The sequence below is a fragment of the Oncorhynchus tshawytscha genome, linkage group LG28 (genome assembly GCF_018296145.1).
Source record: "Oncorhynchus tshawytscha isolate Ot180627B linkage group LG28, Otsh_v2.0, whole genome shotgun sequence".
NCBI lineage: Eukaryota > Metazoa > Chordata > Actinopteri > Salmoniformes > Salmonidae > Oncorhynchus > Oncorhynchus tshawytscha.
Genome location: NC_056456.1, coordinates 10943788 through 10964802, shown reverse-complemented (window position 1 = coordinate 10964802; position 21015 = coordinate 10943788). Strand labels below are relative to the sequence as shown.

The following is a 21015-nucleotide window of genomic DNA, read 5'->3' as shown; positions in this document are numbered from 1 at the left end:
AGATTGTTCTGGGAGAGCGGTCAGGTTGTGCTTGCTTTTTTATTGCATGAGTAATGCTGGCAGTGACAGCCAAGACTTTAGTCAAGGACGCGGCCCTGATGCATATTTATTATAGTAAAATAGAGAAAGAGGAGAGAGAGAGAGAGCAACTCAGGTACACACTGGAGCGCATTCTTGGGCGTGGGACAAGAGGAGGGGATGAGGAGGGGGCGTGCTAAAGGTTTTTTTTTTTTGGTGCACGAGAAAAGCCGCTTATTCATAACACTCCCAGAAGCAGGTGTAGGGCAGGCCACCTAGACACATGCGTTGCATTGTTCTTAAATTAAAATCTACACATCGAGACCAAGGGGCTTCCGGAGGAATTAATTGCACCGGAAAATGGTTTCGCAATGTTAATTGACATTAGATGCGCTTCTTTTGTTCGCCCGCATCTATACTTCCCCGTTGTGACTGTCGAGACGCACTAGTTAGGTGCGATCGCAAATGACTTGACATAGATAGCGGTGGTCGCAGGTAAACACTTTCTTTCTGAAAAATAGAGGAAGAATTGAACACGATGACTGACCAGGTAAGGTGACATACCTTCTTTTTTTTCTTTTTTTCTAGCATCACCTCGCTGTTTACGTGTGTCAAACGTTTTCTTTAAGTTCAGTAGGCTATATTGAATTATTACACACAATTGCGGTGTAGGCTACACATCCTCTTTAGTGGAACGACTCAAGAAAAGAGCCTCGCAATAAGTAGGCTAGCATTCTAGAAGCACGCGGACACTTATGTTCACAACTCAATCTATCCCCCTCGTCTGTCGCCTTCAAAAGATGCGGACACTCAGTTGTGAAATGTACAGTATGTAGAACCTACATCAATTGAGTCTTTTTTTTCTTCTCTCTTTTAGAATAAATTAATCCTAATTAGTGTTATTATTATTATTATTATTATGCTGCAGTATAATTACTCTAAATGTGGAATTCCAACACTGCAATTGAAACGTGAACACCGGTGGGTGAAATAATAATAGTGGGCCTAATGTATTGCACTTTAGGGGAAACATCATAGTAGCCTAGAAGCAAGATTACGCTAATTGACGTTTTACAGTGATGATATTAACATAGAAATATAGCAACACCGCATTGCCTTTACTGTACTGTAATATGTTATTGCCTCGTTTTACTGTTTACCCTAGTTATCACCTGTCAGTCAGTCGGGGTGAAATTAACTGATGACATGCTCCCCTCACCCTTGTCACAGAATCTTCTGTGTCTTTCTTTATCCCTCCCCTGCGTCTCCTTGACCATGATTAATTAATTAGACCCTCTCAATTAGTCTAATTGGTTATGTGGCTGAGTCCAGCAGTACACACTCTCTCTCTCCCTGTGTGTCACTGAGAGGAGTGGAGCTTCTATAGCTCAGCCACAGGCACACCTGCTCATGGCTGGTTGCTGGCTCACAGCGTGAGGGCTCCACCTAGACTAATTGCTGTATTAATATTGATGGAGGTCATCTCACTGACCTGGTGCTCCATACACACAGAACGCTCGCAGCAATGCTTTTGTTTAAGGCGGACTGTTGGCAGTGTTATCCTAAGCGGCCCTTAGTGTTGAAATCAGAGGACAGTGAAGTGTGTGTGTGTTTGCATATGCACACACAGGTTTACGTAGGCTTAGGTGTTTATTGTTTATGTACATAGAGCCCACACAGGATGCACAGTTTACTGTGTGTATTTGTGTATTACATGCAAGGATGGGAGGGAGGAGGGGTCATGGACATTCATGTTTTGACCTACTTTCTGCTAATGCATCCCAGAGTCCCATCAGTCACTAAGCTGTGCAGCAGGGTTTCCTAGCACTACACAGCTGATTCAAATAATTAAAGCTGAGTTGTTTGGCTCAGCAGTGAAGTCATAGGGGATGGAGTTTGGGAAGTCCTGTCGTACAGTGCCACCCCTTTTACATAGTATATTAACTCTCTCTCTGTGGATCTCTCTCTGTCTCTTGCTTCACCTCTCTCTCTCTCTCTGCCTCTCTCCCTCTCTCACACACACACACACTCGCTCGCTCTTCCTCTCTCTTCCCATCCTTGTCTCCGTAGTAGAAGGCCTGCTGTATCAACTCTTTGTGTAACACTTCCTCTCCTGTGTTAACATGCTTTCAGCTCCATTCTCACGAGGGTCATGTCGATTGGGCCGTGTACTCACTACCATTCTCGTCTCTCTCAGTACAGTATGTTTCTCACCGCCGCTCCCCCTCTGAGAAGAGGAAGCACACCTCTACCAATCAAGCACCAGCTGAGGCGGGAGGAGGCCGTATCAGAGGACCATGACTGGATACCAGGGATTGACGAGCCAGCCACGCTGCCAATCAGTGACGCCCTTTGCCGGGATGAATCATTTAGTCAGGCGTCGGAGGGGTGTCACGGGAGTGCCATAAGGATCGTACTACTTGGGCAGAATGGGGTTGGGAAATCGGCACTCTCTCTGGCCCTGGCTGGACTGTCAGACAGCTCACTGTCTGTGGACTCTGAAACAGCCTGTGGTAAAGTTATTCTGTGTGTGTGTTGTGTGTGCTTGCACGTTGGAGTGTGCACATGGTGTCTACTTTATGTCAATTACCTAATGTCAGCTGCCACAAAAGAGCAACACCAATCTGAGTCGTGATATTGAAAGTTACTTTCCCCATTTACTTTCTGAGTGCACTCAAGGCTGAGCGATAATGAGACCAGCCGCCATTCGCCAGCACTGTGTGTCATTGTGCCGTCTTGAAGGCCAGGGTAATAATAACACCAGTCTTGGGCCAAATACTCAATCAATCAATGCCCCAGAAAAGGGATGGGCACATTGCTCTGTAGGAGGGGCTGCCACAGACATGTCATGAAGAGGCAGTCCACACAGGATGTAGATCCTAGGCTGCTTGGAGAGTCGACTTGTTTTCAAGTGTAACCTCAATGTTTTATGTGGGGCACCCTTGTGTATTCTACAATAACCTTGTCCCAGATCTGGGACAACTCCTCAGGCTGTCATTGTGTAATAATACCAGGTATGGGCCCAGGTTAACTGGACCGGTCCAAATGGGCTGAATGACTTCCCTGTACTGTATATTCACCTCAAAGCATTTATGAGCTTGTGTTTTGAGTGTCACTATGTTGACGTGTGTGTTTGTGACAAGCACGTCTGTTTCCAGGAGAATGCTACGAGCGCACGGTGTCAGTTGACGATGAGCAGAGTTCAGTCATCATTTATGACAACTGGAAACAGGTGAGCTATTTATGGCCCACGACACCGACATTCCATTCATGTGTAATGTGTTGTGCCACCTCTCTATACTGTCTTGTCTTGGTCTGTCTCGTTCTCTCTGAATGCAATTCCCTCTGCCAGTATTCCTGTTCACGCTGCAGCATTTGAAATGGAAACGTTTCAGGAAGCGTGCGTAGGGTTGCAGAATTCCGGGAACTTTAAATAAAAATCCTTGGGCTTCCAGAAATGCTGGTTGGAGGGTACCGGATTTCCAATTTATTCCCTCCTCATTCTGGAAATCATCCAGCCGGAATTTCGAGGAAACCAGGGAATTTGTTGAACGTTTAAAGAATTGTTCAACCCTACGTGTGTGTGTGGCCACCTTGAGGCAGTGGCAGACCGGTTTTTATACGGTCCCTTTTTATTGAAAAAAATAAAATAAATGGTAACTTACAAAAATTGAAATTGCTTTCATTTGCTGCAGATATTTGTAGGGCAGTTGTTCCAGTTCTTCTCTTCATTATATATTACAAACAGCATGAATGCGTACCATCCTCTCTATAGACAGAATTTGAATGCGCTTTGAATGAGATGTTTTGTCGTATTCAGTGAATTATAATGAGGCTAGAGGAGCACAGCTGCTCTGATGCTCGTGTGTGTGTGTGTGTGTGTGTCACTGAGGATTTCAGTATGATAAAGTACACTGTAATAGTTTAATATTAACCATGTGATGGTGCAGTCGGTGCAGTGCTGTGCTGTGTGTACAGCCACGTTACCTAGGGCTCGATTCAATCCGTACCGTGGAAGTGCAACGCTGTAGCACGATTGGAATTTTAAAGGTAATTTCGGATTGAGTCGTCCATATGTAGCGTCTACCGTGAATGCAGTCTCTGCGAACCGCGGGAACGTTGCCTTTTAAATTTCAATTGAGCTATAGCACTGAACTTCTGCGAAACGGATTGAATCGAGCCCCGAGTCTGTCTCTCTACCAGAAGTCCAGAGCCCTATGGTTTGAGGAGTTAGCGATGTAACTTTCGTCAACTCGGGAGAGCAGGCCTAGCTCAGGGCCGACTCCATTTATCCTGAATGAAGTTGTCTGAGTCGGGAGTTGAGCGCCAATAAAATCAGATTCCCTCCCTCTCGCAAAGATTGCGCCGTCTTCCCCTTCCTTTGAGGAAGACGAGCGATTACATATTTGTCATGTCAGATCTAGAGTTGAAATATTACATTTTGAGTTTGCATCTCAATATGACACGTTGTATACATCACAGAAGACTGACATAACAAAACTGTTTGACATAGAAACACTAGATTTTATTAACTATGCAATTATGAAAAATATTCATAACATTCCACCCATGAGGCCACTAGATGGCGCTTTTGGTCATCGCCTGCAGGAAAGGGGTCTACCAATAAGTAATAAAAAGAAGGCCCTTAAAGTCTGTTTCACACACTAGCCTGATGAATATGCAAGATGAATTTTTCTTTCATTTCGATTTTGGCACAAATTCAAATGTGGCACTGACTCGCCCATGGATTGAAAGTTCAGCATTGTCTCAATGAAGAGTTTGGCGTTCAACTAGCCACGTGCGACATGCACACGCAGCTACAAGCGATCGGTGGATGAGCAATATCCACCATCGTAATATGGATGAAGCCTTAGCTGGAATGTGAAGCTAACTGAAGCTGGCTACCTTTTACAAAAACCCTCAGTAGATCTAGCTTGCATTGTAGGATACCCCTCAGGAGTCCTCCTTGGTTTACCGGGTCTGAATTATTTAAACCTAGCTCAGGGGAACTCCATTTAAAGGCCTTTCTCTATCTTTCACTTCTTTAACTGTCTGATCTCCCTTTCTCCAGTACCTCTCTCTCCTCACTATCTCTTCCCAAGTTGACCTCTTTTCCTACAGCTGTGTCATCTCAAACTCCATCTCTCCGCCCCCCTCTCTTTTGTGTTCTCCCTGTCATACTCAGAACTGACCCCTTTTTTTTTTTTTTTTTTGTTCAAGTTCACTCTCTCTGAAAGACAATTACATTTGTTATTCTCTGCGTGCCAATGCAAGCGCTGGTATTAAGCCATGGCAACATAAGCAGGCCAGCGGGATTTGGAGCCGCCCCAGCCCAGCAGCGGCACAGAGCGCGAGGGGACTGGACCAGCTCCCTCTCCCCCAACACACACACACACACACGCACTGTCACTCAAACACGCCCACCCACACCCTCCTTTCACTGCTTATGCTTGCGCCACGACACGCTGCCCATCAAATGACACTGACAGGAGCAGCAGAGTAGAGCAGTGTGTATGTGTGTGCAATGACCCCCGGAGGATTTTGACTAACTCCCGAGTCCCTAGCTAGTCCCCTATTCCATGGGTGCCCCACCCTCCCCAGGTTACCATGGTGACCAGTGGACTGAACAAATCCCGCCCCCCTCGTGGGTCAAATCATGTAGAAGCATTGGGCTACAAAGCTTCTTGCTCCCCGGGGGAAAACACTGGTTTTATTCTAGCTTCATGTACCTCTTTATAACCCCGCTAATTATAGTTGGGTGTTTTTATCGGATTAAAAAAAGAATCAACAAATAGATAACTGCTGTGTATGGTTCCTTGATTCCCAGCTGATTCACACCAGCTGCTACTCAAGTTGAAGCTTCCATGTCAAAGCAACCGAGTCTCACATTGGGCAGCCCTCACAGCCATCCAGCCACATCACCATAGAAGATTTCACTGAGTACACACACACACAGCGGCTCTCCGAGTTTCTCTTCAGCTAGCTATGGGACTTGGAGTGCTCTTGACGTCAGGCAGAGAATGGCTTAAATAAGTCATCCAGTTTCCTAAAATAGCCAGTGCATGCTTGGCTGTGACCTGACAGGCCGAGGATTTCCTCTGTACATGTTACATTTACTGTACCATGGGTCGTTCTCTGTGTACACCACAGCCAATCAGCATCTATCATGGTCAATGGGAGGAGCCAAGGTGTTTTGATGGCTGTGGGTTGACTCTCTAGTACTTCCTCTCTCTAATAACAGGCTAGTTTCACCTGTATTCACCACCAGGATTTCTCCATGCTGGAGGTCTGAGCCAGCTGTGAGTGAATGGATCTCAGCGTGGAGCCATTTATTACTACACAAGTCAGCCTCTCAAAATACACTGTCTGTCTGCTGGAGGTGTCCATAATTATTTAATAACTATTAAATAGTTATACTAGAAAATCCTGGATGGAGTCTGAGGTCAGTTGTCGTAAGCCAGTATATACGCTACATTACCAAAAGTATGTGGACACCTGCAAGTCGAACATTTCATTCCAGAATCATGGGCATTAATATGGAGTTGGTTCCCCCCCCCCCTCTTTAATTCTTTAATGCTATAACAGCCTCCACTCTTCTGGGAAGATTTTCCACTAGATGTTGAAATGTTGCTGCGGGGACTTGCTTCCACAATCATCAGCCACGAGCATTAGTGAGGTCGGGTGCTGATGTTGGGACGATTAGGCTTGGCTCGCAGTCGGCGTTCCAATTCATCCCAAAGGTGTTTTGATGGGGTTGAGGTCAGAGCTCTGTGCAGGCCAGTCAAGTTCTTCCACACCGATCTCGACAAACCATTTCTGTTTGGACCTCGCTTTGTGCACGGGGGCATTGTCATGCTGAAACAGGAAAGGAAGTTGGAAGCACAGGATCGTCAACAATGTCGTTGTATGCTGTAGTGTTAAGATTTCCCTTCATTGGAACTAAGGGGCCTAGCCCGAACCATGAAAAACATCCCCAGACCATTATTCCTCTTCCACCAAACTTTACAGTTGGCATTATGCATTGGGGCAGGTAGCATTCTACTGGCATCCTCCAAAACCAGATGGTGAAGCGTGATTCATCCCTCCAGAGAACGCATTTCCACTGCTCCAGAGTCCAATGGTGGCGAGCTTTACACCACTCCAGCCGATGCTTCGCATTGTGCATGGTGATCTTAGGCTTGTGTGTGTGGTTGCTCGGCCATGGAAACCCATTTCATGAAGCCCCTGACAAACATTTATTGTGCTGACGTTGCTTCCAGAGGCAGTTTGGAGCTCGGTAGTGAGTGTTGCAACCAAGGACATAAAATGTGTATGCGGTTCAGCACTCGGCGGTCCCATCCCTTTCTGTGAGCTTGTGTGGCCTACCTCTTCACGGCTGAGACGTTGTTGCTCCGAGACGTTTCCACTTCACAATTGCAGCACTTACAGTTGACTGAGACGTCTCTAGCAGGGCAGAAATATGACACACCGACTTGTTTGAAAGGTGGAATCCAATGACGGTGCCACGTTGAAAGTCCCTGAGCTCTTTAGTAAGGCCAATGCTTGTCTATGGAGATTGCATGGCTGTGTGCTCGATTATATACGTCAGTCAGCAATAGGTGTGGCTGAAATAGCCAAATCCACTAATTTGAAGGGGATGTCCACATACTTTTGTATATATAGTGTATTAGCCATTTTCTACGGAGACGAGGATGTGTGTGGTTTTTAGATGGTGTGTTTTTTTGTGAAGGGTTGTTTTGGTGTGTAAAATAGTATTTTCTAGTAAGAATTTTTGGATGTTTTGTGTCTATATAAAGAGGTCAGTGTACAGGTATTTGTGTGGAGATATTTGTCTTTACAGTAATGTGTATATTTGTTAGACTGCACTGTTGTGTATTTATGTTGACCGGTCATTCTGTTCTTTGTGTGTAGACTGGTTGTTGTGGCTGGTCAGTCTGCATTGTTGTGTATATTTATCAGTCTCTTGTTGTGCGTATTTGTGTAGTGAAAGATCAGTCTATATCGGTGTGTATTTGTGAAGGGAGGTGGCAGTTCTGCGGTGTTGTGTAACGCGGTCAGTTTGTGGCGTTGTATATTTGTGTATGCAGAGCAGTCTTATGTGTGTCTGTATAGTGCGGTCAGTATCTATTGTTGTGTGTCTATTCTACGTGTGTGTGTGTGTACGGCCGGAGCTAGCCTCTATAATGTCAGCCCGGAGGGGTGTGGTGCCTCGATGCAGCCCCAAGAAACCAACCCGGCACTCAGCTCCACTAAAGAGTTACATCCAATTATCAGATTTTGACTCCTCAACCAGAGGAAGGTCTCTGGGCCAATCTATCTCCGCTCCTCTCTCTCTCTCTCTCCCGCTCCATTCATCTTTCTCTTGACCTATTTTATTCTGACGATCTGGACCCTGGACTGATTATTTTTTTCCTCTTGTTTAAAGAATGACTGAACTTTCTAATTTGGCCTCTTTTCCAAGCTTGGTCATTAACAAATGCTAGCGGCCATAACTGAAGCCAGAGAGGAGGAGGAGGAGGAGGAGGCGGCGACGCGAGCGGGTTTACTCCGCCAAAAATCCTGTTGCGCAGATCATGAATTATTAAGCAAGTGAGGAGTTTTTTGTATGAGCGGCTTACGTCAGGCTTATTTGATCTGATAGAGTTTTCATAATGCTGAGGTTGTTACGAGGGTATTGACATAAGTGTGATGCACATGTCATCCCGGCAACCTTGAGGAAAAAAAACACTGAGTTGCCCCTGTTGAAATTCGAGAAGGTCTATCCATATTCATGAGGCTAGCATAGCATCTCATTCTCCGTTAAATACAGGCGGTTGATGTCAACACCCCCCTCATCAAATATTCAAATAATTAGATGTGTCAACCAATCCAAAGAGAGGAATAGGCGGGAGCTTGAGAAGCATCTAGTCATTATATCCAGTGTCACTGCTGAAGCCAAACGAGTTGTTTTATGGGTGTTGTTTGATGTGGGTGTTTCTTGGGTGTGTCGTTGCCATTTAAATCACAACAAATAAGGACAGTAGTGAGTACAGTGAGCTAAGGTAATCCAAGATGGCTTTGTTATGGAGAGAAGAAAGTTTTGAAGTTGAGGACCTTACACCTCCTTACTATCTCGCCATCTCAAGATGGTCCGCTACATTTTAATAATTTTGCGGACGCTCTTATCCTGAGCGATTTACAGGGGCAATTAGGATTAAGTGCCTTGCTCAAGGGCACATCGACAGTATTTTGACCTAGTCGGCTCAGGGATTGAAGCCTTCGGTTACTGGCCCAACGCAGGGTCAAAAGCTTCAAGTTCCTAAGCGTGCACATCACTGAGGACCTGAAATGGTCTCGCCACACTGACATTGTGGTGAAGAAGATGCAACAGCGCCTCTACAACCTCAGGCGACTAAATAAGTTGGTCATGTCCCCTAAGACCCTCTGCAGACGCACCAATGAGAGCATTCTGTTGGGCTGCATCACCGCCTGCTATGGCAACCGCTCCCACCCTCAACAGCATGGCTCTCCAGAGAGTGGCGCAGACAGCCCAACGCCTCACCGGGCCCACGCTGCCTTCCCCGCAGGACATCTACGACAGCACCCGGTTTCAAAAAGGCCATGAAGATCATCAAGGACCTCCGTCACCCGAGCCACGGACTGTTCACTCGGCTACCATCTGACAGACCGAGAATGTACAGATGCATCAAAGCCAAGACAGAGAGACTAAAAAAACAGCTTCTATTACCAGACCATCAGACTGTTGAACAGCCATCACTAGCCGTCTACCAAGTGATGCACACTCACACAAACTGCACACACAAGCTTTCACACACACCTCATACTCATGAACACACGCAGATGCGTACACACACACGCACTCAGCCAATGCTGCTGTCCCATGCTATAGAGACATTGAACCACTGGTCGCTTCCCGTTTCACACTGTGTATTTAAATACTGTATCCCCGACCATGGCTTATTCTAATATTTCTACCACTGTACATTGTATTTTTTTTACACTGTTTATACACGCAGCATATATAAACTCAGCAAAAAAAAGAAACGTCCATTTTTCAGGACCTTGTCTTTCAAAGATACTTCGTAAAAATCCAAATAACTTCACAGATCTTAATTGTAAAAGGTTTAAACACTGTTTCCCATGCTTGTTCAATGAACCGTAAACAATTAATGAACATGCACCTGTGGAACGGTCGTTAAGACACTAACAGCTTACAGACAGTAGGCAATTAAGGTCACAGTTATGAAAATGTAGGACACTAAAGAGGCCTTTCTACTGACTCTGCAAAACACAAAGAAATATGCCCAGGGTACCTGCTCATCTGTGTGAACATGCCTTAGGCCTGCTGCTAGAAGGCATGAGGACTGCAGATGTGGCCAGGGCAATAAATTGCAATGTCCGTACTGTGAGACGCCTAAGATAGCGCTACAGGGAGACAGGATGGACAGCTGATTGTCCTTAAAGTGGCAGACCACATGTAACAACACCTGCACAGGATCGGTACATCCGAACATCACACCTGCGGGACAGATACAGGATGGCAACAACAACTGCCCAAATTACACCAGGAATGCACAATCCCTCCATCGGTGCTCAGACTGTCTGCAATAGGCTGAGAGAGGCTGGACTGAGGGCTTGTAGGCCTGTTGTAAGGCAGGTCCTCCTCAGACATCACCGGCAACAACGTCACCTATGGGCACAAACCCACCGTCGTTGGACCAGTGAAGAGCAAAAAGTACTCTTCACTGACGAGTCGCGGTTTTGTCTCACCAGGGGTGATGGTCGGATTCGCGTTTATCGTCGAAGGAATGGGCGTTACACCGAGGCCTGTACTCTGGAACGGGATCGATTTGGAGATGGGGGGGGGTGCGTCATGGTCTGGGGCGGTGTGTCACAGCATCATCAAACTGAGCTTGTCATTACAGGCAATCGCAACGCTGTGTGTTACAGGGAAGACATCCTCCTCCCTCATGTGGTACCCTTCCTGTAGGCTCATCCTGACATGACCCTCCAGCATGACAATGCCACCAGCCATACTGCTCGTTCTGTGCGTGATTTCCTTCAAGACAGGAATGTCAGTGTTCTGCCATGGCCAGCGAAGAGCCTGGATCTCAATCCCATTGAGCACGTCTGGGACCTGTTGGATCGAAGGGTGAGGACTAGGGCCATTCCCCCCAGAAATGTTGGGGAACTTGCAGGTTGTTTGGTGGAGGAGTGGGATAAAATCTCACAGCAAGAACTGGGGAAATATGGTGCAGTCGATGAGGAGGAGATGCACTGCAGTACTTATTGCAGCTGGTAGCCAGACTGTTACTCTTGATTTTGACCCCCCCTCCCCCTTTGTTCGGGGACACATTATTCAATTTCTGTTAGTCACATGTCTGTGGAACTTGTTCAGTTTGTGTCTCAGTTGTTGAATCTTGTTGTGTTCATACAAATATTTCCGCACGTTAAGTTTGCTGAAAATAAACGCAGTTGACAGTGAGAGAATGTTTATTTATATACTGGATTCTTGACATAGCTCTCTCCTAATATAACTACTGCCGTACATAACATTGTTAGTTTATCCTGTGTAAATCCCCCTGGTGTACATGTGTATAGATTGCATCTTGATACTGCTGCTTTATGGATCTGTTAATTGGATTCGTTCCTGCCATTTCTTGATTTCTTGCCTTTTTTTTTTTTTTTCTCTTTGTCATTTTCTTTACATTTGAATTGTTTGACATTTTGACTGCGTTGTTAGGAGCTCGTAACATAAGCATTTCACTGCACCACTTTAACACCTGCTAAACTGTGTACGGGACCAATACACTTTGATTTGTAAAGACTTGTTACCGTGGAAACGGTATCAACTGCCTGTTGAATGCCCGGTCTTGAGTCAGCGCAGCTGTCCAGCAACACAATATGCTAGAACTGGCTAGTTTGGTCTCGAGACTTGACTTCATGACCAAAAATATCCTATATACACTTTGTAGTAAAAAAATGTACACTACAATAAATGTTTCTGACTCATCCATGCCACATAGACCATTTTCAAATGGAGAAGTTGGTTTTCAGGGGCAGTTTCTCTTTTAATCCCAGTCCCTGTTTGTGTTCCAGGAAACGGGGGGGTGTGATTGTGTGTTTTTAGATGTTATGAGGTGAGATTTCTGAACTGATTTCCAAGTTCACGCTGTAAAAGCTGCTTTACTTTGAGCTCTGATAACTCATCTGGTTTCTCGTAAAGAAGTGGCTTTAGGGCAAATAGATTTATAGTGCTACAGAGTTTATAGTTTAACACAGGACACAGGAGGAGAATACAGGCGATGACACTGTCTGGGAGGCATTATAAAGGGATTATATTATACATGTCAGGTTGCTGTTGATGGCTTTTACTCAGGAGTTGAATCATATATGGTGACGTATGCTAAGTGACAAGATAACTGACTCTCACAAGCTCGCCTAGTGTGTGTGTGTGTGTGTGTGAGAGAGAGAGGGGGGAAGGCTGCATGCCCTGACAGATGGCCTGGGCCACAGCAGTGAAATGGAACAGAGGAGCTGACTGACTAAAGGAGGACAAACACAGTGTTGAGTTAGCAAGCATCCCTCTGATGGAAAGCCCTTTTACGTTGTCACAGTTACCCTGGAGAGCTCTCCGTCATGACGCCGCCAATCGATCTGCGACGTGGCCGTGTTTCTCTTCGCTGCTTACAAAGATTAGTGTGTGTGTGTGTGTGTGTGTGTGTGTGTGTGTGTGTGTGTGTGTGTGTGTGTGTCTCTCCCTCCACAAAGCCTGGTAGTTCTGCTCCCCCTCCTCATCCCCCCCCCCGCGCCCAGCCCAGAAGGTGACAGGTGGCCAGGCTCACTTCCTTGCCGCTAGCTCCCCTCTCCTCCAGAGAGAGATGGAGTGGGTTCCGGAGACCATGGATTTCCTGCTGTGGGGGTGCAATCCTCTTTGGCTTGTGGGAGCTGTGAATTTTTCAGGCGGAGACTCTCTCTAGAGGGCTGAAATTCATCTTCAGGGTCGTGTGGATGTAGGGCACACAGACAGAAACAGACACAGGCAGACATGGCTGGCTATGGTGGGTTAGGAGGGGGGGGTGCAGCTCTTCTCCTGTGTGCCTGAATGAATCTGAGAGGCCTGTCCTTCAGAGCCAAAGCGTACGATAAAGGCCACGACTAGAGGGAGGGAGACCTTAATGGAAGCCCAGTGAAAGTGTTTCACTGCGAAAAGGTTCAGAAGCCAGTTCATAAGCGCACCATGTGTTTCGGATTTGGGACAAAGCCCCTGTCAGTCCACTCAGCAGAGTACGTAAATACAAAAATGCACATCCGACAGCGACGAAGTGTGTATCATTGTCATTTAATGTCTCTCTCTGTGTTTTGGTGTTTGTAGGACCTGTCCACGCTGCAGTGTGAGGTGGTTGTCCTGGTGTTCTCTGTGACAGACAGGAGAAGTTTCCACCGCACCGCTCAGCTCCGCCTCATCCTCAGGGAGTCGCTGCCCCACACTCCCATCATCCTCGTGGGCAACAAGAGTGACCTCGTCCGCTCTCGGGAGATCAGCACAGAGGGTAGGGAGAACGCCCTCGTTATACTGTAAAAACACACTCCATTATCACCTTGAGCGCTCCAGAGTGTTTTATAATGTACCTCCTATCAATCTACTGGTCTCTCCTTTCCACCTTGAACCACCATTCTCATGTGATCGCGTACAGTGCATAGAGATAATGCAGTATTGCGTAAAAATGAATGCAGTACATACTTAGTCGATGCAATGAACACTCCCCCCACCCCCCTTTCCCAACCATTTTCACGTTTAAACCGGCAGAGCCTCATAACATTCAGCACAGCATGGCTCCCTCCCTTTCCTTTGAATATTGGTGTCTGCTTTCTACCCTTGTCCTCCGTCTGTCTTTCGTCATGGCCCACCTAATCTGTGCCTGTGTGTTATGCCATTTGTCACCTATAACCGTATTTCCATTTGAGAGCCAGAGAGACAGTTTATCTGTGATCACCAAAAATCAATTCCTGGCTGCTGTGAGGAGCAATATGGGAAAAGAAATGTTTCCCATTGCCACCTCCTTATGGGAGAAAAATGGACCCATGTAATTGTTACCGAATGAAACCATAAGCACCAGTTTGGCGCGGTGATTCACTATGAAATGGCTTCCAGTGGATTGAAAAGCACAACATTCTCTAGGGCCAGGGAATTATGTTGGCTACCTTTTTTTTCTTTTTTTTTCTGTGGACCATTGTTCCATTCTGACATGATGCACAAAGCTGATTCTGGAACCACATTAATCTAGTCTAGTGGAAATGCCTATGTCTATATCGCTGTAACCTCGTCCGTAATTACAATGCAAAACTCATAGTCACATAGCCTACAGTAAGCAACAGAAAATAGGACACCAACCCCCAGTTGTTGTTTTCCTTCTATTATTATCCCATCATACCTGTTCACAATTAAAGCAGTGACCTCTAACTACTTTTATAAACTGGGTGGTTCAAGCCCGAATGCTGATTGGCCCACAGCCATGGTATATCGGACCGTATACAACGGGTATGACAAAACATTTTTATTTTTACTGCTCTAATTACGTTGGTAACCAGTATTTATAACCGCAATAAGACACCTCGGGGGTTTGTGCGATATGGCCAATATGCCACGGCTAAGGGCTGTGTCCAGGCGTTGCGTTGTGCGTCGGAACAGTCCTTAGCCGTGGTTTATTGGCCCTATCGCACACCCCCCTCGGGGCCTTATTGCTTAAGTATACGTGTTTATGGACACGTAGCTCTCCCTCCTATCTCATCCCCTGCTGGGTTACTTCAGCTGTGTGCCTCGCCTCCTGTTCTGTGTTGTTTTTGGAGGCTTCCCCCACTTTATTTGGATGATCTCTCTAGCGCACAGGGCTATCACTATCTTAACGTGTGTGTGTGTGTGTGTGTGTGGTGTGTGCGCTTTTCATGTGTACCTCTGCCAGCACACACGGGCACCCACGCACGCACACACAGACTCGCACTTAAACGTACCAGCTGGCAACCACATTCTCACACCTCTCCCTACTCTCTGTGTGGTGTGGGTGACACTGCTTGTGCCGTGTGGAAAGCTGTGATAAGGGGGATGAACCGAGAGGAGAGATGCCTGGGATGGCCATGCTACAAGGGCTGGTGCAGGAGTATGTGAATAAAAGTGATTGAGTGGGGATTTTTGTGTGGGTGTGAGACCTATTGTTTTGGGTGAAATCTTTTTTAAATTTTTTATTTTAGTATAGGTTGTCTAGCCCACCATAAGACACGGAAGGGGGTGTGTGTCTGTGTTGTGCATGAACTCATGCTCAGTCATGGGTTCGGCATGCAGTCAGCGAGATAGAGAGAGGGGGGGAAAGGAGAGAGGAGGGTTGTTCTTAGGATACTGCTCCTTACCCATGTGCTCAGCATGTTCCCCATCTGAGAGAACTACAAGAATAATGTGGTCATTGAGATGCAAATGCTACATCTCTTACCTCTGCATTCTGAGTCCTGATTCCCTGACTGATATTTAAGCCCGAGTAAGGAAGTGAACTTGCCTGGCTGGTGAACAACTCAACATTCATATTGTGCTTGAGATTGTAGGTCCTAAAATGAATTGATGGAATTAGTTACATTTCTTTCTCTCTCCTCTCACAGTATACATTATGTTTTTCATTCATCTTCTCAGCGAGGGTGAAGCTCTACCGTCTTTGTTTACACAATGTTGTTGCTTTGATATCTGCCCGAGCTGCTCTTTGCATGTCGTCGCTGACTGATGACAACATCGTCTCCAAAACAGAACATTTTCAGGAAATGTAATAAAATTACCATGGTTTTTTTTCCATTAACAAACCATTATGAAACCTCGGAAGCTATTTTAAATACATGTTATTGGTCCTCAAGTCAATAAATGTCAGACCAAAAAAAGAAAATTGGCACAAAAAAAAATTGAGTTGCGACGTTTTCATCGTACAGCGACTGTCTGCTGTTTAGTCTGTCCCTGCACTCAAAGGAGGGAAAGAATACAATCTTTCCCTCTCTCTCCTCCCCTCCTTCCTCTCTCTTCTCCTCCCTGCACCTCTCTCCCCCTCTCTCGCTCACCTTACCTTGTCGCATCCCTTCTCTCGGAGTCTGCTGTTGGAGTGCTGTGAGGGACACAGAAGCCCTGCTGAGTCATAGAGAACAGTGGCCAACCCTCACATCTCCACGTCAGCCAGCCACTGCCACCGCCACACTATGTTCTCATGTTGCTCTCATCTCATTGTGGCTCATCCCTGCCTCAGCTCAGCTCCATTCAATTCAATGTTATTTTCAATTCAATGTTATCAGTTTGAGACGCCAGTCAATCAGTTATATGTAGTAGGATAAGCCCATCTGATCTGATCAGATTTGATCCTTTCCACTAAACATGGCTTATCATGGTATCTCTATTCTCTACATCCCCACCCCTCTATCTCTCCCTGTTCCAGAGGCCCACTCCAGTGCCATGATGTATGAATGCCAGTATCTGGAGCTGTCTGCCTCCCTGGACCACGGCACCACCGAGCTGCTGGAGGGAGCGGTGAGGGCTGCCAGGGGTGACTGCGTGGGGCCAGGCTGGACGGAGGGGGACCCTGGGGCGGGGCGCAGGGAGAGCCTGACCAGCAAGGCCAAGCGCTTCCTGGCTGGCCTGGTGCCGCGGTCCTACGGCCGAGGAGACCGGGACAGGGGTCAGTACAGGGAGATGAGCAGACACCGGGGCAGCAAGATCCTCCGACAGAAATCGCGCTCCTGCCATGATCTCAGTGCAATGTGACACATCAGACAGACTGAGAGAGGAGGTGAGGTGTGTGAAAAGGGGAGGGAGAAAAATTGAGGAAAACAGAGGATGGGAGATGAGTTATGGAGGGGAAAACTGGAACGGGGGGGATGGTGAGAAGTGTAGCAATGGAGAGGGAGGGGCCGTTAGAAATGAAGCTGTACCTTAGGGAACGAGAGTGCGAGAGGTGAAGTCATTAGAATAGCAGGATGAGATGAATACTAGTCGACTCATTATGCAATGTAGAGGGGGGAAAAAACAGTCACATTGGAGAAAGAATCAAGTAAAAAAAAGGGGATTGGAAAACGATTGTGCAAGATGGAAAATAATGAGTGTCAAATAAACACACACACACACACACACACGAGGCACGCACTGTCTAATTACGTAGAGACTGATAGAGATCTAACGTAGACCTAGGGCTGTATTCAATCTGGATCGCCGGAACGTTCCAGATTGCGCGCTAGTTAATGTATTGGTCGTTTCCAATTAAGCCGACATATGTAGCGTGGACCGTGAATACGCGATACGGATTGAATAGAGGCCCATATATAGTTCCTGTTTTTAAAAGCATGCTGTTACACTGTGAATAGAGTTGCAGAGAGAGGACTTGCCCCCGTAGGCTCATAATATTATTATTATTATTATAATGTCTTGTATTCCCTTATTGGCCGGTAGCTACGGTATACAACCTCCCTCCCCTGCGATCGCCAATGCAAGTCCCTTTATAAAAGCCTCATCCGTGCTCTTTTTATACTGTGGGTTGTCATGTCGATTTTCATGTCGCTGCATAATCCCTTTAAATCAGGTATAGATTTGGGATGTATTTTCTTTTTCTACCGCGACCCCACAGAGACGAGAACTTGGTTGGAGCGGGTCATATTACAGTAGCTATTCTGAAAGTAAATGTAGACTCAGGTCTTGCGGTTATATGAAATCTGGCCACCTATTCACCTTTACACTGACTCCATGGTAAACATCCCTGCACTCAGTTATGATCCTATAATAGGGCCTGGAGTTTTTCCTCACCCGGAAAAACTCCAGGCCCTACCTATATATATGCAGCTACTGCAGAGCCTAGCGATAAGTAAATGGCTCTAAATGAAAAGAAGCAATAGTTGTAACTAGGGCCCAGAGTTTTTCCTGTTCACATGACTTGAAGACCTAATCAGGGAAAACTCTGGTCCCTATGTGTAGACACACTGGCAGAACCCACTCAACTAAGTACTGGCTGAGTCAGAGCACGTTGGGTTGCTACAGGAAGATCGACGAAGATGAGGGTTGAGGAGACGACAAGAGACTCAACTACCTGTGGCTGTTTCATGTTAGATTGTTTTTTTTGTGTTTTTTTTACCTGCTGAAATTGTATACACACACTACATACATACATATAGGACATTTGCATATACGGATAACTACCAAAATAAAGGAAACACCAAGATAATAGTATCTTAATAGGGCATTGGGCCGCCAGAACAGCGTAAATGCGCCTTGACATAGACTCTACAAGTGTCTGGAACTCTACTGGAGGGATGTGACACCCTTCTTCTACGAGAAATTCCATAATTTGGTGTTTTGTTGATGGTGGTGGAAAATGCTGTATCACTGACTCTTCTAGCCATGGGAGCCAAAATAATGGTCATGTATAAAAATGTGCATTTTTATACTAGCCCAATGTTGTAGTCGTGTCCCTATGGCTGAATTCGAGTCCAAGTCACCAATGGTCGAGTTACGTCCAATTTGTAATAGGTCTTATTATGCAATTGTTTCTGGTCACCACCAGATGGCAGTATATTGTCACTCCCTCATGTGGAAACCCAACTAATTTACTATTCATCACTACCTCACAAGTTCTACTCAATACCTGTGTTTCACTACTTATTTACTACATAAATGAATGGTAAGTCAGGCTCTCAACTACTTGTTTGTTATCGACCCACTGACATTTGTTATTCATTTATTGCAGAGTGAAAACTAAAGGGAGACTGGCTATGGGATGCAGGGGGGAAATTGAGAGGGTAGAGCAAGATGACAAATTCAAAGACCGCCTACTTTTCTATAGTCTAGGAGAGAGACAAATAGCTAGACTGTTGGTTTACTGTTAAACTTAATACTATTGTTTTCAATTTGGTAAAGCAGACAAAGCTAAATAGTAGGCTGGTGGTTACAGGGAAGCAAGAGACACTTGCGCGATGTGTAGCCTATGATCGGAGCCGGAGTGGATCCTGACTGCCCACAAACATCGCTTGCTCCCCCGCAGCTCACAAGCTGATGTAGGCTGCATGTGCCAGGTGTGGCAGGCTTCCCACTGCTAGAGAGCAGAGTCCTCGCTGCTCTGCACACCTAGTGCCACTTATATTCTGCGTCTCATAGTAGCCTATCCAGTCCAAGTGCAACGTTACAAGAAGGTGAGTCCGAGTCAACAATGGCATCCTGGTCTCAGATCATTTTGTATTATTCTATATGTAAATCCGAGACTCCCCATTTAGTGTGATATGTTACGTTTCGTATGGTATGTATTCATTTTTGGATGCCCATCCAATTCATATGATATATTATGAATTCCAATTTGTTGTGGCTAATGTTAGGTTAAAGGGTTAAGGTTATGGGAAGGGTTAGTTAACATGCAAAGTAGCAAGTAGTTAAAGTTGCTAAAGTTGTCCATGATGAGATTCGAACAAGTCTGAATTTCCAGACTTTTGCATTATGCACCCACCCATCCACCCCGACCAATCACCATCCTTTCATTTTTGCCTTAAGTAACCTTCTGTCTTATGTAACCATACCTAACATATCATACTTATTTGAGTGTCTCAAATTTACATTTACTTTGTTACGTCTAGTCTTTGAGACCAGGCTGCCAATGGTTGAAGTTGAGTCCAAGTCCGAGTTACCACTGGTCGAGTTCAAGTTGAGTCACAAGTCATGAAAACGGACTCGAGTACTACAACACTGACCCTAAGCATGATGGTGGATATTAATTGCATAATTAACTCAGGAACCACACCTGTGTGGAAGCACCTGATTTCAATATACTTTGTATCCCTCATTTGCGTAAGTGTTTCCTTTATCTTGGCAGTTACCTGTACATGAACTACCATAGAACAGAGCATTACTGTGGGGGCTGGCCACACAGGCAAGCACAACCATAAGCGTTCTGGAAACGTTGCTTGGATGTCTTGTCCGCGTGTGGCAACTACATTGACATACATTAGCTACACATGCTCACTCATTTGTCACTGTCTATTATTACACACTTGTCTTTCGAAAGATAATAAATAAATTTTGTTTGACGTCCTTGATGAGTGTTCTATGTTCTTGTCTCATTTGTTTCACACACTAGTGTTAAACTAACACAGGGATGGGCCACTTTGATTGGGGTGGGGGCCACAACAAAAATGAACTCATCTTGCGGGGGCCACAGTGGCTCTACTTAACTCTCTTACTGTAACTAAATGCATTATACCAGTAGCCAGATCTAGTCTTTTGGGGGCCCTATGCGAGATTTGGTTGGTTCCCCCCTATACCTAGCTGGCAAAACATTTTACTGGCCCCCGTCTTGAAGGCGGAGAATGAATGTCTACACATTTCCCATGGGGCTTTGAGAAAATGTTGCATCTTTAAAGCAATTTTTTTGTATTCCACACATTTTGCCATATGGTGGAGATTATTTTTTCTCTCAATTTTATACCAAATAACATGCAATTCTACTAAATCTGCCATGGGGCAGACAGAAGTATTAACATTTTACAGCAAATTGTCTGCAATTTTATCAATTTTTGCCATTTTAAAACTAATTTCCTGAAATTCTACACATTTTGCCATAATTTATGCAACGTTAATATGAGATCTGAGTGAGGGTGACTAACAACATCAATGGGGTCAAGAGGTCAGAATCCTGGTTGGTATTCAGAATATGATTACTAGCTAGCTAGCTATACTAACTTACCAATGTAAATCATTTTTGCTGACATGGCTAATTGAGTGACTGACAATTGGAAAAACCGCTGATCCACAGCCAAATTGCACCTCGTGTATTCTACTATTCTAACACTCAACAGTAAATTGAGACCCCGACTGAGCCCCCAGTTGCCCATCCCTGATCTAATGTTTAGTAATGGCTTTGTAAAATAAAGTCATCCTAAAAGCGTCTTCTGTAACTATTATAAAAATACCATTGAGGGCAGGTATGTGCCCTAGTTACATTT

General features: G+C 45.6%; 1 protein-coding gene across 1 annotated transcript; it reads left to right on the top strand.

Moving 5' to 3' along the window:
* Positions 1 to 240: 240 nt before the first annotated feature.
* On the top strand, positions 241 to 20109 carry LOC112226694 (GTP-binding protein REM 2-like). Its single transcript, XM_024391183.2, has 5 exons — positions 241 to 568; positions 2216 to 2531; positions 3177 to 3250; positions 13394 to 13571; positions 16479 to 20109. The coding sequence occupies exons 1-5, from the start codon at positions 557 to 559 to the stop codon at positions 16802 to 16804; spliced, it is 906 nt and encodes a 301-aa protein (XP_024246951.1). The 5' UTR covers positions 241 to 556; the 3' UTR covers positions 16805 to 20109.
* Positions 20110 to 21015: the final 906 nt, after the last annotated feature.

Coding starts and splice junctions, on each gene's coding strand:
- LOC112226694 (XM_024391183.2), top strand. Junction 2,532..3,176: donor GGACTCTGAAACAGCCTGTG/GTAAAGTTATTC, acceptor GTCTGTTTCCAG/GAGAATGCTACGAGCGCACG. Junction 13,572..16,478: donor TCGGGAGATCAGCACAGAGG/GTAGGGAGAACG, acceptor TCCCTGTTCCAG/AGGCCCACTCCAGTGCCATG.